Here is a 13,553-nt window from a genome sequence, read left to right as displayed (position 1 = left end):
TCCGGCATGCCAAAAATACAGTGAAATGGGTTAGTGCAAAAATACATTTAAATTACGAAAGTTCTTTGGAGAAATACTTACAATGCTATAAAGCAATTTCCGAAGGATCACGAAGCAGCAAGAAGTGGAAAAACAGCTACAGAACAATGTAAAATACACTGTGGCCGTGGGTCACAAATACTCCCTTTTCAACGGAGACAAACGAAGACCCAAAAATGATAGGGTAGGGCCTAGGGAGGTCGGTGAAGCTAGTGATGGTGGAGGTTGGCCGTGGGTGGCTGCGCAATGGGCGGTAGAAGACTAAAATATCCAAATCGGAAATGTAGATGGTGGAGCTTCACCGGTGGCGGATCGGAGCTGGGGTTGGGTCTAATGGGTTGCCAAGAGGTCGATGATGATGTGGTAAGAAGATGGTGGCCAATGGTGGTGCGACGGCGGCGCAACGTCGCAAAGAATGCCGCGGCTTCGTGGGGTGCGTGCGGGCTACCAGCGGCGAGGTAGGGGCTGGGATTTGGGGGTTGAGGTTGCCGGAGGGAGGGGGAGCTGGTCGGCCGGGCGGTGTCGCGCACGGCGGTGCGACGGTGGCGGTCTGGGTGAAGGTGACGGACATGGGGAGAGAGAGGGAGAGAGAGGGAGCTGGGTCCGCGCGCGGGGAGGGGAAATAAGGAGGAAAAAAAGAAAAAAGAAAAGAAAGAAAAGAAAAGGAGAGGAAAGAAAAATGGAGGGAAAAGAAATGAGGTCCAATTCTCATAATTTGGGTCACAAAAATGATCCAACGGAAACGATTTCAAAACCTCAAGTTAAATAAAATAATTTAAACGTAATGGTAAAGTCAAATTGAAATAATTAAATCTCACAGTAATTAATTAAATATGAAAAATAATTTAAATGCACAACAATAAATAAATATTAAGAAAGCACATAAAAATTAATTTTTACCAATTAAAAATCCTAAAAATAATCCAATTAAAATCCAATAATTTTAAAACAAGAGAATAATTTTGAATAAAATAAAAATAATCATTCAATAAAAATACACTAAAATACGGGGTGTTACATCCTTCTTCTTCACAAAGAGAACTGGAGCTCCCCAAGGTGATACACTGGGCCTGATGAAATTCTTATCCAACAAATCTTGCAGCTATTCCTTGAGCTGCACTAATTCAGACGGCGCCATTCGGTAAGGTGCTTTCGAAAGAGGTGCCGTGCCTGGGACCAATTCAATAGCAAACTCTACCTCCCGTTCGGGTGGAAGTCCATATAAATCTTCCGGAAAGACCTCTGGATAATCTCTCACAACAGGTATCTGTTCCAACATCAACTCCTCTTTTGGTGCGTCTACCACACAGGCTAAGAATCCCTGACAACCATCACGCAACAATTTTCCAACCTGAATGGCAGAAATGATGGGTGGAACCAACCTCACTTTCGACCTTGTGAACCGAAATTCACTTTCTTGTGGAGGTCTGAAAACCACCACCTTTTTAGAACAATCAATACTAGCGTGGTAGGAAGCCAACCAATCCATACCCAAAATCACATCAAACCCAATCATGTGGAACATTATTAAATCTGCTGGCATTAGTCTTCCCTCTATAGATAGAGGGCAACCCGGGTGAAACTCACTACAAACTACTGAATTTCCTGCTGGGGTTGCGACCACTAACTTGTGCTTCAACCTTTCAGTTTCTAAAGTGCAAAATCTAGAGTAAGCCGTGGAAACAAAAGAATGTGTCGCTCCCGAGTCAAATAACACAATAGCGTTATTAGAAAACAAAGAAGAAGTACCTGTGATCACAATCAACCTTAACCATGAACCAAAAATATACAAAGCCTTAACCAAAACCAAACAATGGAGGTAAAAATAAAAATAAGATCTTTAAAGCAAAACAAAGGAGTCATACCAGTGATCATGTCATTCCTACCCTCAACCTCTCCAGGTGTCAGTGCAAAAATTCAGGCAGGTGCAGTAGGACGTTGGTTGCTGCCCCATGCTGGAACTTCATATCTCGGAGGTGGCAGTAAGGTCGCCTTGTTGCTACCCAATTGCATTGGGCATTCCCTGATGTAGTGTCCTGATTTGCCGCAACGAAAACACAAACCCCCCTCTTTTCTGCACTCTCCTGAGTGCACTTGATTGCATGTCCTGCACTGATAGGGCTGTTGGTTACCCTGAACCGGCCTTTTTCCCGAGCTACTACTCATTCCTCTTTTTCCACGGTCCCTGGTCCATGCCAAAATGGTACCCAATAGGAGTAGTCATTTTCCTTTGTTCATGTAATGCAGCGCTTCTTTGGAGGGTTCTTTCAAAAACTGTGGCCTTATTCACCATTTCTGAGAAGTTCCGAATCTGAAAACCCACCACGCGCTCATAAAGTTTCTCATTCAGTCCTTGCTCAAATTTGCGTGCCTTCTTTTCCTCATCAGGAATCAGATAAGTAGCAAAGCAGGATAACTCAGTAAACTTAGCTGCATACTGATGTACCGTCATTGTTCCCTGTACCAAGGTGGCAAATTCCATAGCCTTATCCTCATGGAACGAGCTAGGGAAGAAGCGCTCAAGAAAGATCTGTTTGAAGTGCAGCCAACTAACTATCTCTGTCCCCTCTGCTTCTCTGATAGTTCTTTCAGAGATCCACCACCTCTTTGCCTCCCCGGTTAACTTGAAGGTGGCATAAGCCACCTTCTGTTCATCTGAACAGGTTAGGACTCGAAAAATCTCCTCAATGTCCTGAATCCAATCCTCCGCTAAAGTTGGATCGCCTTTCCCATCAAATAAAGGGGGGTGCATTCGATTGAATTGCTCTACAGTACAACCCCCTTCATTATAGTTACGCTGGCGACCCGTGGGATTCTGCACAAGGTCATCAATTAATTGATGTGTAGCCGCTTGTAGTACTTCAGAAGCACTCGGGTTTGTTTCCCTTTCGTTCTCGTTTGCATTCAGGTCCGACATGCTTCGTTCACGACGACGAGGTGGCATCCTGACAAAAATAACTAGGATCCTTAATAATCGTTTCAAAAAAATAGAGTTGATATGAATATAAATATTCAGTGGAATTCGTAAAACAAAACATATATATTATACTTCAAAAAAAAAAAAGAAAATGTAAGAATACCTATAAAAGAGAGAAAAGAAGTACGCACAACGGTAGTAATAGTCAATCTCCCAAAATCTAATACCTTACCCCATCTAACTATTTAAGCATACCCCGAAATCAAACTAAACCTTAATCAACATGAACTTAGTTCATAAACTTGTGAAATACCACGTCTCAAAACCATTCTTAAAACTTGCAAATTCTAAGACTTCCCACATCTACAATATTCAACCCTGTAGTTCGCTTCACTATCATAATAAATCTGAAAATGATTTCTTAAACACTATCTATACTCTGAAATCTTACATATTATAGTCTGTAGAATCTCAAACCTGGCTCTGATACCAAATGTAACGCTCCAAACCTGGGTGGCTTGGAGAATTACTACCTGTGACTTATAAACACAAATTTCGACACAACTAAAATAAATCTCCATCAAAACTTTATTATCAAAACTCAAACTCAAGTCTTCCAAATAAACACTTTGAAAACTCCATAAATCCAATATTACAACAGAACAAAAAAATAAACTAAGGAGTCCACAATCTCTTGGTAGTCATAACAAACCAAACTGATAACTTAACGAGTCTTACTAACCCAAGATAAAATTAAATCTAAGAGACATTAAATCTGAAGGACATCAAAATTCCTTCTCTTAACATCCCCTCCTATAAGCCCATCAAAACCAATGCCAACTCAAGTAATCAATAATTCACCCTCATTTCAGAAGCTATAACTCCAAGCAACCACCAACAATTTAACTAAAACAACATTACACAACTTCAAAACTCCTCCCACACCACCTCGCCAACACCCAAAAGCCACGAATTTACACTATGAAACAGGAATGCACAATAGCACTCGGTTTCCTTACCAAACGACAGAGTTCGACGTCAACACTAAGGTAAGGAGATAAAACACTTCACAGACGGGAGAGAACAAACCAGAAATGAGAGTGGATGAGCGTCTAAAAACCAAACCACCAATAGGGAGAAAACGCAGCAACACCACCTGGAAACACCCCACGCGGCAGCACAATGAAACATGGGCTATACTGAAGAAAGAAGAAAAATAAAAAACATAAATAAACTACAAATAAAATGAAAGGCGTCGACTTGAGAGGAAAAGGGAGATACCTGAAGATGACGACGCAGCGCAAGAGGGAGAGAAGAGACGAGCTTGAAGAGAGGAACACTAACTGCAGAAATAGCGGGACGCGAGAGAGAGACGTCGACTATGAGAGAAAAACCGAAAGTGAGGAAAAAGGAAAATGGAGGAAATTTAGGGCATGGGATTCGAAACCACAAAACAAACTCAACAAAGAGAAGAGAGGGATTCGGGAAGGTGAGTGGGTTACGGGAAGGAGAGGGACACGAGGGCAAAACAGAGGAAAAAGAAACCGAAAGAAGGGAAGAAGGGATCGGGGGAGGGAAAAGAAAAGGGAGAAGAAACTTACCCCTCCCAAAACCGCGTCTTTGCCCACTTAAAATGAAAGGGGCTGGGCCCCCGCGCGCGATCCGGGCTTCACCAAGAAAAAAATAAAACTGGGCCTTACAAAAACTCTAACATGCAGAGTCAAAAGGAATGAAAGAGAGTCACATGAACTCTAAACTAAGCATGGCTAAACACTAAGCCAAACAGGTTATGAAATCCTGAAACTAAGTTTGGTCTAAGCCCTAAAACCGACCATGATGGAGGCCCTAAACTTAGCATGATAGAAGCCCTAAAAATATGATAGAAGCCAAACCAAGCGTGATTCAAGCCTATAACCAAGCATGTCATGAGCCTATAACCCAAGCATGTCATGAGCTTTGAACCCGAGCATTTCATGAGCCTTTAAACCGAGTATGTCATGAGCCCTAGTCCTATGTATGTCACAAGCACAAAGTCAAGTATGTCACATAGCCACTGCGAATGTAAAAAGGCATAATGGTTGCTCAACACTAATACCCATATACCTTGAATGCTGGCCCACCTTTTACATAGCTACTGCCAAACAAGTTTGTCCACCATGGACGTCCCAACACATAGGGCCTATTTATGCATTGCATATTTTAAGTAGATTTTGTGTAGTTCATAGTGATATGCATTGTACTTATCAGATAAATACGTTATCACCATTTCACGATGGTTCTCTTTTGTCCAATCCAACACAAAGTCCGCCTGCAAGTTGAAAATATTGTCCCCACATATTATCATCAAACGCACATTAAGATAAATTCGTAAAGTACTACATTTGAATATGCATATATAATAAAGCCTTACTCTAACATGATCAATGAGTTCTTGCTTCTCCACCTCAGGTACGGAACTCCAGCTTGCATGCCTCATTTCGGCATATACTTTAACGATCCACGTCACTCGACTAGTAAAGATGGAGGTGTTCTCGCATGATGGACCTCTATGACCATCTTTATAACTAAAGGAATCTTATCCACCTTCTAGAGGCGTTCAAATTGTGTGCCCAAGCAAGCCCTCAGCCTCGTTTCTTAATGGGTGGAACTATATCTAGAAAAATAAGGAGGCAATTTGAAAGAAAAGATAGTGCAATAACAAGAATAAATGTTCCAAGTTTACTTCTACACAAATTTTGAACAAATGATGTATATAACATTTATACAAATGGTTGGCATACCTCTTCACTCTGTTCTACATCCATGGACTCTTGTACTCCCACACTTGTTACTGCTTGAGTCGATTCATTTGAAAATGAGTCCTCCTCATCTGGTAAATTCCTTCTCGGAGGCAATCCATGTGCATCTGGGCTGCTATGTGTAGACGATGGTGCTCTTGAGTGTCCACCTCACCCTCTCCTTCCCCCCTTTACAGATTGCCACACCTTTGCCTTTACTGGAATTCAAACTACTTTTGAACATGCAACCAACAAAGACATCAATACAAGAGCATTGTAACATTTAAGTGTCAATATCTCTGCCTAACCTACATACCCTTGCTTTGGATCATTTAAGTTTCAATAACATTAACAGTAAAATCATATGGATCTACCATCAAACTAATACAATATAAATAGAAGCAGTAAAGAGGATGAGTGCACAATCAGGAAAGTAGGAAACAAAAGTAGACCAATCAATGCAACTATGGGGGAAAAAACAAGCCATGACCCTTTATCTGATAGATCAAAGAAACCATGTTTCATAATTCCACCTCATTTGAATACATCACAAGTAGTCCATTAACATACATACATACATACATGCATATAGATGAATATATATATATATATGTATTGGACAACTCAAAGTCAGTTAAAGCATGTTCAAATATGAGGTTCGTATAACAGTGAGGTAGAAAAAACAACCAACTAGGTAGCTAACAGTAGAGCGATGCATGAATTCTTCTATAATTCATCATGCATCAGCAACACAAAGTTTGATGTAAACCAAATGTGTATTTGGTTTGAAATGGATAACATCAATCACAATAAGAAGATATCTTAATTTAAGAAAGCATTTGAGAGACCCAAGATCGATCATTTCAAATAATCGGCTATGAAAAGCCTAGAGAGCATGAAGCCCGGAATCAATAATATCGAGACCTCTGTTTCTAATGTGTAGTAAAAAGAGAATTCATTGTATGTATTAAATTTGTTGTTTACAGAGCTGATATTTATATACAAAGCATATGACTCTGATTGGTCAATGCAGTAATAGAAAGAATAACTAACTTTCTATACACTTGTAAATTATATATACAAAGCATAAAGTATATGAACTCTTGATACTCCCCCTCAAGATGGATTGTATAGTTCGCTAGTCCCATCTTGCCAATGAGATGATTAAACTGATACAAACCGAGTGCCTTGGTCAAAATGTCTGCTATCTGATGACTAGATGCCACATGAAAAAGTTTGATGACCCCAGCCTGTAGTTTTTCCCTCACAATGTGACAATCCAATTCTATGTGCTTTGTTCTTTCATGATATACTAAATTACAAGAGATATGGATGGCAGCTTGGCTATCACAAAACATTAGGACTGGCTGAGAATGTATAACACCAAAATCTGCCAGCAAGTTTTTCAACCAAACTATTTCATAAACAGTTGCTGCCATAGCTCTATACTCTGCTTCAGCAGATGATCTAGAGATGGTATGTTGCTTTTTCAACTTCAACCTAACAAGATTATCACCCAAGAAAACAGTGTAGCCAGTCACAGATCTCCTGGTATCAGGGCATGCTGCCCATTCTGACTCAGTGTAAATCTTGAGCTGGAGATCAGTTGAAGTAAAAGAAAACAACAAGCCTAAACCAATAGAGTTTTTGACATATTGAACTACTCTATGAGTTGCTACCATGTGTGGTTTTCTAGGCTTATGCATGAATTGACTTAATTTTGAACTGAGAAGGCTATGTCTGGCCGTGTAATGGTTAAGTATATTAACCTCCCAATCAACCTTCTGTATTGAGATGAATCTTCTAATTCTTCACCACTTGTTGCACTCAAATTCAGATTTTGTTCCATTGGAGAGCAAGTAGGTTTACAGCCAAGTAATCCACAATCCTCTATGATCTCTAAGGAGTACTTTCTTTGACAAAGATGAATTCCCTTAGAGGATCTGGCCACTTCTAGACCTAAAAAATATTTCAAAGGTCCCAAATCCTTCAACTTAAAATGAGTATCCAGATGCTTTTTCAAAGAGTCCATAGCTGACACATCATTACTTGCAATTAGTATATCATCGACATAAACTAATAGCATGATAATTGAAGAACCCTCTTGTTTGTAAAAAGAGAATAATCTGACTTTGATTGGGTGAAGCCAGTAGCCAACAAAGTTGAAGAAAACTTGGCAAACCATTGCCTTGAAGCTTGTTTCAAGCCATTAGAAAGATTTCTTGAGTTTGCATACCAAATTCAACTCCCCTTGCTGTCAAAACCAAATGGTAGAGACATATAAACCTCTTCTTGAAGGCCACCATTCAAGAAGGTATTATTCACATCTAGTTGAATAATGAGCTAGTTTTTTACAACAGCTATGGATAAAAAAATCCGAACAATGGTAAGTTTAGCCACTGGACTAAATGTCTCATAGTAATCAAAACCCTCTACTTGAGTATAGCCCTTGGCCACCAACCTTGCCTTGCATCTTTCCACAGTGCCATCAGACTTGAGTTTCAATTTATACACCCATTTACAACCTATTGGATGTTTACCAGGAGGTAAAGGAACCAAATCCCATGTGCCATTGGCTTCTAATGTAGAAATTTCTGACTTCATAGCAGCCCTCCATTCAGGGTACAAAATGGCTTGAGAATATGTCTTGGGCTTAATCAATGTGGAAGTAGCAAGAACAAAGTATTTATGAGAAGGAGAAAGTCTGTTGTAGGTCAGAAAATGACTGAGTGGATAAACAATGCTCAAAGAACCAATAGCTTGATGATCACTGGAAGGGGTTGATTGCAAGGTAGCCTGTTTGCAGTGATATGATTGGAGATATGAAGGAGGATGTTTGGATCGAGTGGATCTTCTAGGTGCAGAATTTTCTAGAACTAAGCTAGGTGCAGAATTTTCTAAAACTGAATTAGGCATACAAAGAGGTAAGTCTGAATTTGGAGCAGGAAGAGGAATAGAACAATTAAAAGAACTGTTCTCAGATGGAAAAAAAGAGTAATCTGTAGCTAGAAAATGTGTTGATGAAGAATTATCAAAAGGAAAAAATTCTTCATGGAATACTACATCTCTAGAAATGTAGCAAGTCTGAGTTTCTAGATTTAATAGCTTATATCCCTTAACACCAAAGGGATATCCTAGAAAAACTGACTTTACAGTTCTTGGTGAAAATTTTGATCGATTATGAGAGGATTTTGAGCCAAAACAGAGACAGCCAAAGACCCTCAGATGTGAAAAAGATGGAGTTTGATGATATAAGAGCTCGAAAGGAGTCTTATTCAAAAGAAGAGGAGAGAGAGTTCTATTAATGAGGTAAACAGCTGTAAGAACACTGTCTCCCCAGTAACAGATAGATAGTTTAGCATGAAAAAGAAGTGACCTTGCCACATTGAGAATGTGTTGATGTTTGCACTCCACAATAGAATTTTGTTGTGGAGTTGCAACACAACTCAACTGATGAAGGACTCCTTTGGAGGCAAAAAATTTTTTCAAAGCAAACTTAGGTCCATTATATGATCTAAGGGCGTTAATTTTGACTGAAAACTGAGTTTCTATGTGAGTAAAGAAAGATTGCAAAAGGGAACTAGCTTCAGACTTTGATTTCATTAAGTGAATCCAAGTAGCCAGAGAAAAGTCATCAACTATTGAAAGAAAATACCTAAAACCATCAATAGTAGGAATGGCCATAGGTCCCCAAATATCACAATGTACTAAATCAAAAGAGGCAGCAGATTTATGTTGACCAATAGGAAATGGTAAACGTTTTTGTTTAGCAATAGGACAAGTAGTACACGAATGAAATGAAGAATTCAAATTTGGAATGTGTTTATTCAAGAGTTGCAGTCTAGAGGAAGAAAGATGTCCTAATCTAAGGTGCCACAAGGCTACATTAGATTGAGTAGAAAAACAACTGGAAGAATGATGTATGGAGCTGGGAGTAACCAACTTGTACAGACCATCTTGCAATTCACCCATCCCAATCATCTTCGAAGTGGCTAGGTCCTGTAGAAAACATTTGTCAGCCATAAGGAGTAAGGAACAATTTAGAGTATGAGTTATCTTGCTTACAGAAATAAGGTTGAAAGAAAATGTAGGCACACACAAGACATTGGTTAAAATCAAAGTAGGACTCAAGATGGTGTCACCAATATGTGTAACTTCTATAGAGGAGCCATTAGGTAACTGAACTGTATTAGAAATAGGATGAGGAGTGCTGGTATAGAGGGATGGAGAGCAAACCATGTGGTCTGATGCACCACTATCGATAATCCAAGAGCATAGTTGAACTGAGGTTTCAGCAACACATACAATTTTGGATGTACCTGAAAAATTAGGCACTAAGGCCATGTTGACAGAAGGAGTAGGAGCAGCTGATGAAGCTGGTTTCAGCAAGGCCAACAACTCTGATATTGCTCCATAGTCAAGGGCATACTTGAAGAATTATCAGCACTCACTGATGAAGCATTAGTACTGATATTTGAAGAGTACTGAACTACATTGGCAGAAGCATTAAGACCTTTGGACTTATTCCTAAACTTGTAGTTAGGAGGATAACCGTGAACTTTGTAACACTTGTCAACTGTGTGGCCAGCAATGCCATAGTGACTGCAAATTATCTTACTGCTTGGATTAGCCTTAAAATTTTTAAAACCAGTGTCAGTTCTGGCAACTAGAACCACAGATTCAACTGAAGCTAAGGAGAGCTTCGATTACTAACAAGTCTTTGTCTCTCTTCTTGTATAACATAAGAAAAGGCTGTGTTAATTGAAGGTAAAGGATCCAACATCAAGATCTGACCTCTAACATTATCAAAAGCATCGGTGTGTCCCATAAGAAACTTTATAACGTAATTTTTATGATGATGTGCAGCAAAAATCTTAGAAGAATTACACTTGCAACCATGACAATAACAGACAGGTAAGGGTTGATAATTCAAAAGTTCATCCCATAGTACCTTGAGATCTGTAAAGTATGTGCTAACATCATTCTGGTCTTAATGTAGGGCAGAGATTGCAGTTTGCAATTCGAAGATGCGAAGACCATTTCCTTGTGAAAAACGCTCCTTCAGTTCAAGCCACATTGCATAGGATGAATCCACATATATAACACTCTGAGCAATCTTTGATGACAGAGAATTCAACATCCATGAGAGCACAATTGTGTCACACTTACTCCATGGAGAAAATAGAGGATCAGTTGTTGTTGGAGGAAGAAGTGAGCCATCAATGAAGCCAAGCTTGTTGCGAGCCTTCAAGGAAAGAAACATGGAGCGTGACCACGAATGATAGTTGCGATTGTCCAATTTTTCACTACCAGGAAAACTCCAGGTTGATCAGCGTTGGTGAGAAAGTAAGGGCTACGAGGATCAGATTCAACAGAGTAAGGAACAACAAAAGGAACAACTGGAGAAGAATTTGTTTGCTCAGCCATAATTGAGAAATCAGAGGAGGAAAAATTAATTTTTGTTTCTGCTGATACCATATCAGTAATATCGAGACCTCTATTTCTAATGTATAGTAGAAAGAGAATTCATTGTATGTATTACATTTGTTGTTTACAGAGCTGCTATTTATATACAAAGCATATGACTCTGATTGGTCAATGCAGTAATAGAAAGAATAACTAACTTTCTATACACGTGTAAAATATATATACAAAGCATAAGTATATGAACTCTTGATACCCGGCAATATCATCCCCAACAACAATTATTTTCTCAACTAGAGAAAAACAATAATAATACTTAACATCCTCTTAGGGAATGATGCATGGACACATCTTCTATTTGAACACTAGAGAAAAGAGTACTTCGAAAGGCATTGCCCGTTGCGATTGCAAGTAATTAAGGATTGCATTTTGATATATACAAGTCGGTGTGGTAACACAGTATTACTTGTTGTGAAACTCATTGCAATTTATCAAAAGTCAAAACACCAATCATTTTTACACAAAAATATGTGGAGGGCTTCAACATCACGATGTGTCCTGACTTCAGAAATTAGGCATTAAAAATTGTACTTATTTTTAATGATTTGACAAAGCGAGATCATTAGTTTAGAGGTAAAACCTTTTCTATTGACGAGGTTTATATTCATTAGCGAATCCTTACTTCATAGTTTAAATCTTGTATAACCTACTTAATTACTCCATTAAATGTACATATATAATATTATTTTTAGAAGGTACATTAAAATCTAGTAGATCCTATATATATAAAAATATATACGGGTTTTGGTAGAACTTTGAAATTAAAACATACTAGATCCTATAACCACAAATAACACGAGTTAACAAGCAAAATATTTTTATTTTTGGAGCTGCTTCTCCTAGAGCAAAGCAAAAATGGATATATTGATCTTGAGATATATAAATATATATATATATATATATATAATTGGTGAAACAATCCATGCCTTGCCTCTGATCCAATGAAGTTTATGATGAGTGCCATCTACCTTTAGGTTGCCCATAATCTATAGTGGACTCAATGGCATGAGGGACTGTGTCCTTTATGCAGCCATCATGCCCCCCATCAAGATTACTTATTATTTATTTATTTATTTATTATTATTATTATTATTATTATTATTAAGATTACTTAATGAAAAGCTAAGAGCAAACCCTTATCAAAGAAAAGAATATCCCCAAAAAGGTAAACAATTATGGGGACAGTTCCCTTTTAGAGCATTAGCCTCCTTTACACCAACGAAAACAATTACGGGGACAATCCCCTTTATACTAAAAAACCATCAACATGATATAAAGCTTCCACAAACCAACGTCATCGAGATACACTAGGTAATGAGTTTTAACAAGATGATGTTGAATACCATTTTGAGAATTCCTTACTTGTCATTCGCATGTCAGCAAAAGCAAGGTCGCCAGACCCATTCCTTATTTAGACTGTTTACTGCATGCAATCCAAAATACTGCTTTACTCACATAATTCCCTAAAATAAAATGAGATAATAAGTGGCTATACATGATGAAGATTAGTAAGGAAGAAATTGCACACATTTACTATGAAAGACCAATGTATAGTTTACGGATATAATCAAATAGGGGAGGGAGAAGCCTTGTGAGAGTGGTTTACACGGTGACGTTGGAAACTCTAGCTGAGTCTTTTGGGGTGAACGTAGCAGATGTTAGCCATGTGATTGATTCCAACTCATGGACGCCTTTCTCTACTCTCTGCGAAATTATCTCCACCAAGCCCTAATTTCCTCAACCCACAAGTATCGATCATGAGATTTATTTTATGAAATGGGAGAAATTAACAGAGGTGAAGGAAAAATTTAGGAGATTTGGTCTGAAGAGAAAATCAATTTTACTGCGAAAATCGTAGGAACCAAAGAGAATTTATGTTCCCGCCGTCAATTTTGTCCAAATTCATTCTCACATTTTACATCCTGTGTAATATGTGGGGGTTATTTGTTGCAGCGACATATTTCGTCGCAAAATGGTTGTTTTCCACTGGCTCTCAATGATCTATCATGAGTCACTGCAACAAGCCAATTCATTTTCCACGCATAGATTTCGTGTGGTCAGCTAAGTATTTTCCATTATGGTTTTGTCTTGGAAAAAAATTTTGTGAGAAAAGGCCAAATTTGTTGTAGTGTTCTCATTTCATATCTTATAAAAGTAATATTAGAAATTAATGAAATTTGATAATGCAAACAAACATAACAACTTTTAAAGTTAAATTTCATAAAATTTAATAACTTTTTTGAAAAGGAGCTTTGAACTCAATCATTCATTGACTAGCAAATCAATAATACACTAACGTGGATCCTCCATGTTTACAATATAATCTGAGATAAGTA

The 13,553-nt window shown here is 38.4% G+C and overlaps 1 protein-coding gene and 1 long non-coding RNA gene across 3 annotated transcripts; both read right to left on the bottom strand.

Moving 5' to 3' along the window:
* Nucleotides 1-2,197: 2,197 nt before the first annotated feature.
* Nucleotides 2,198-2,956, bottom strand: LOC121265818. Its single transcript, XM_041169480.1, has one exon. It carries the CDS (start codon nt 2,954-2,956, stop codon nt 2,198-2,200), a length of 759 nt encoding a protein of 252 aa, XP_041025414.1.
* A 2,109-nt stretch (nt 2,957-5,065) lies between these two features.
* Nucleotides 5,066-13,136, bottom strand: LOC121264167. Of its 2 annotated transcripts, XR_005940463.1 has the most exons (4): nt 13,062-13,136; nt 12,580-12,945; nt 5,367-5,966; nt 5,066-5,264 (listed from the first exon to the last, which is right to left on the bottom strand). It is a non-coding gene; the product is annotated as an uncharacterized LOC121264167 (long non-coding RNA). The 2 variants fall into 2 exon arrangements; XR_005940464.1 differs by lacking the exon at nt 13,062-13,136 and having other exon boundaries at nt 5,367-5,963; nt 12,580-13,055.
* Between the last annotated feature and the right edge of the window lie 417 nt (nt 13,137-13,553).

The sequence above is a fragment of the Juglans microcarpa x Juglans regia genome, chromosome 5D, assembly GCF_004785595.1.
Source record: "Juglans microcarpa x Juglans regia isolate MS1-56 chromosome 5D, Jm3101_v1.0, whole genome shotgun sequence".
Classification (NCBI taxonomy): domain Eukaryota; kingdom Viridiplantae; phylum Streptophyta; class Magnoliopsida; order Fagales; family Juglandaceae; genus Juglans; species Juglans microcarpa x Juglans regia.
This window is presented reverse-complemented; position numbering and strand designations above follow the sequence as displayed.

Excerpts from the sequence above, each read along its gene's own strand:
- LOC121265818 (XM_041169480.1), bottom strand. The coding sequence starts at position 2,956 with ATGTCGGACCTGAATGCAAACGAGAACGAAAGGGAAACAAACCCGAGT.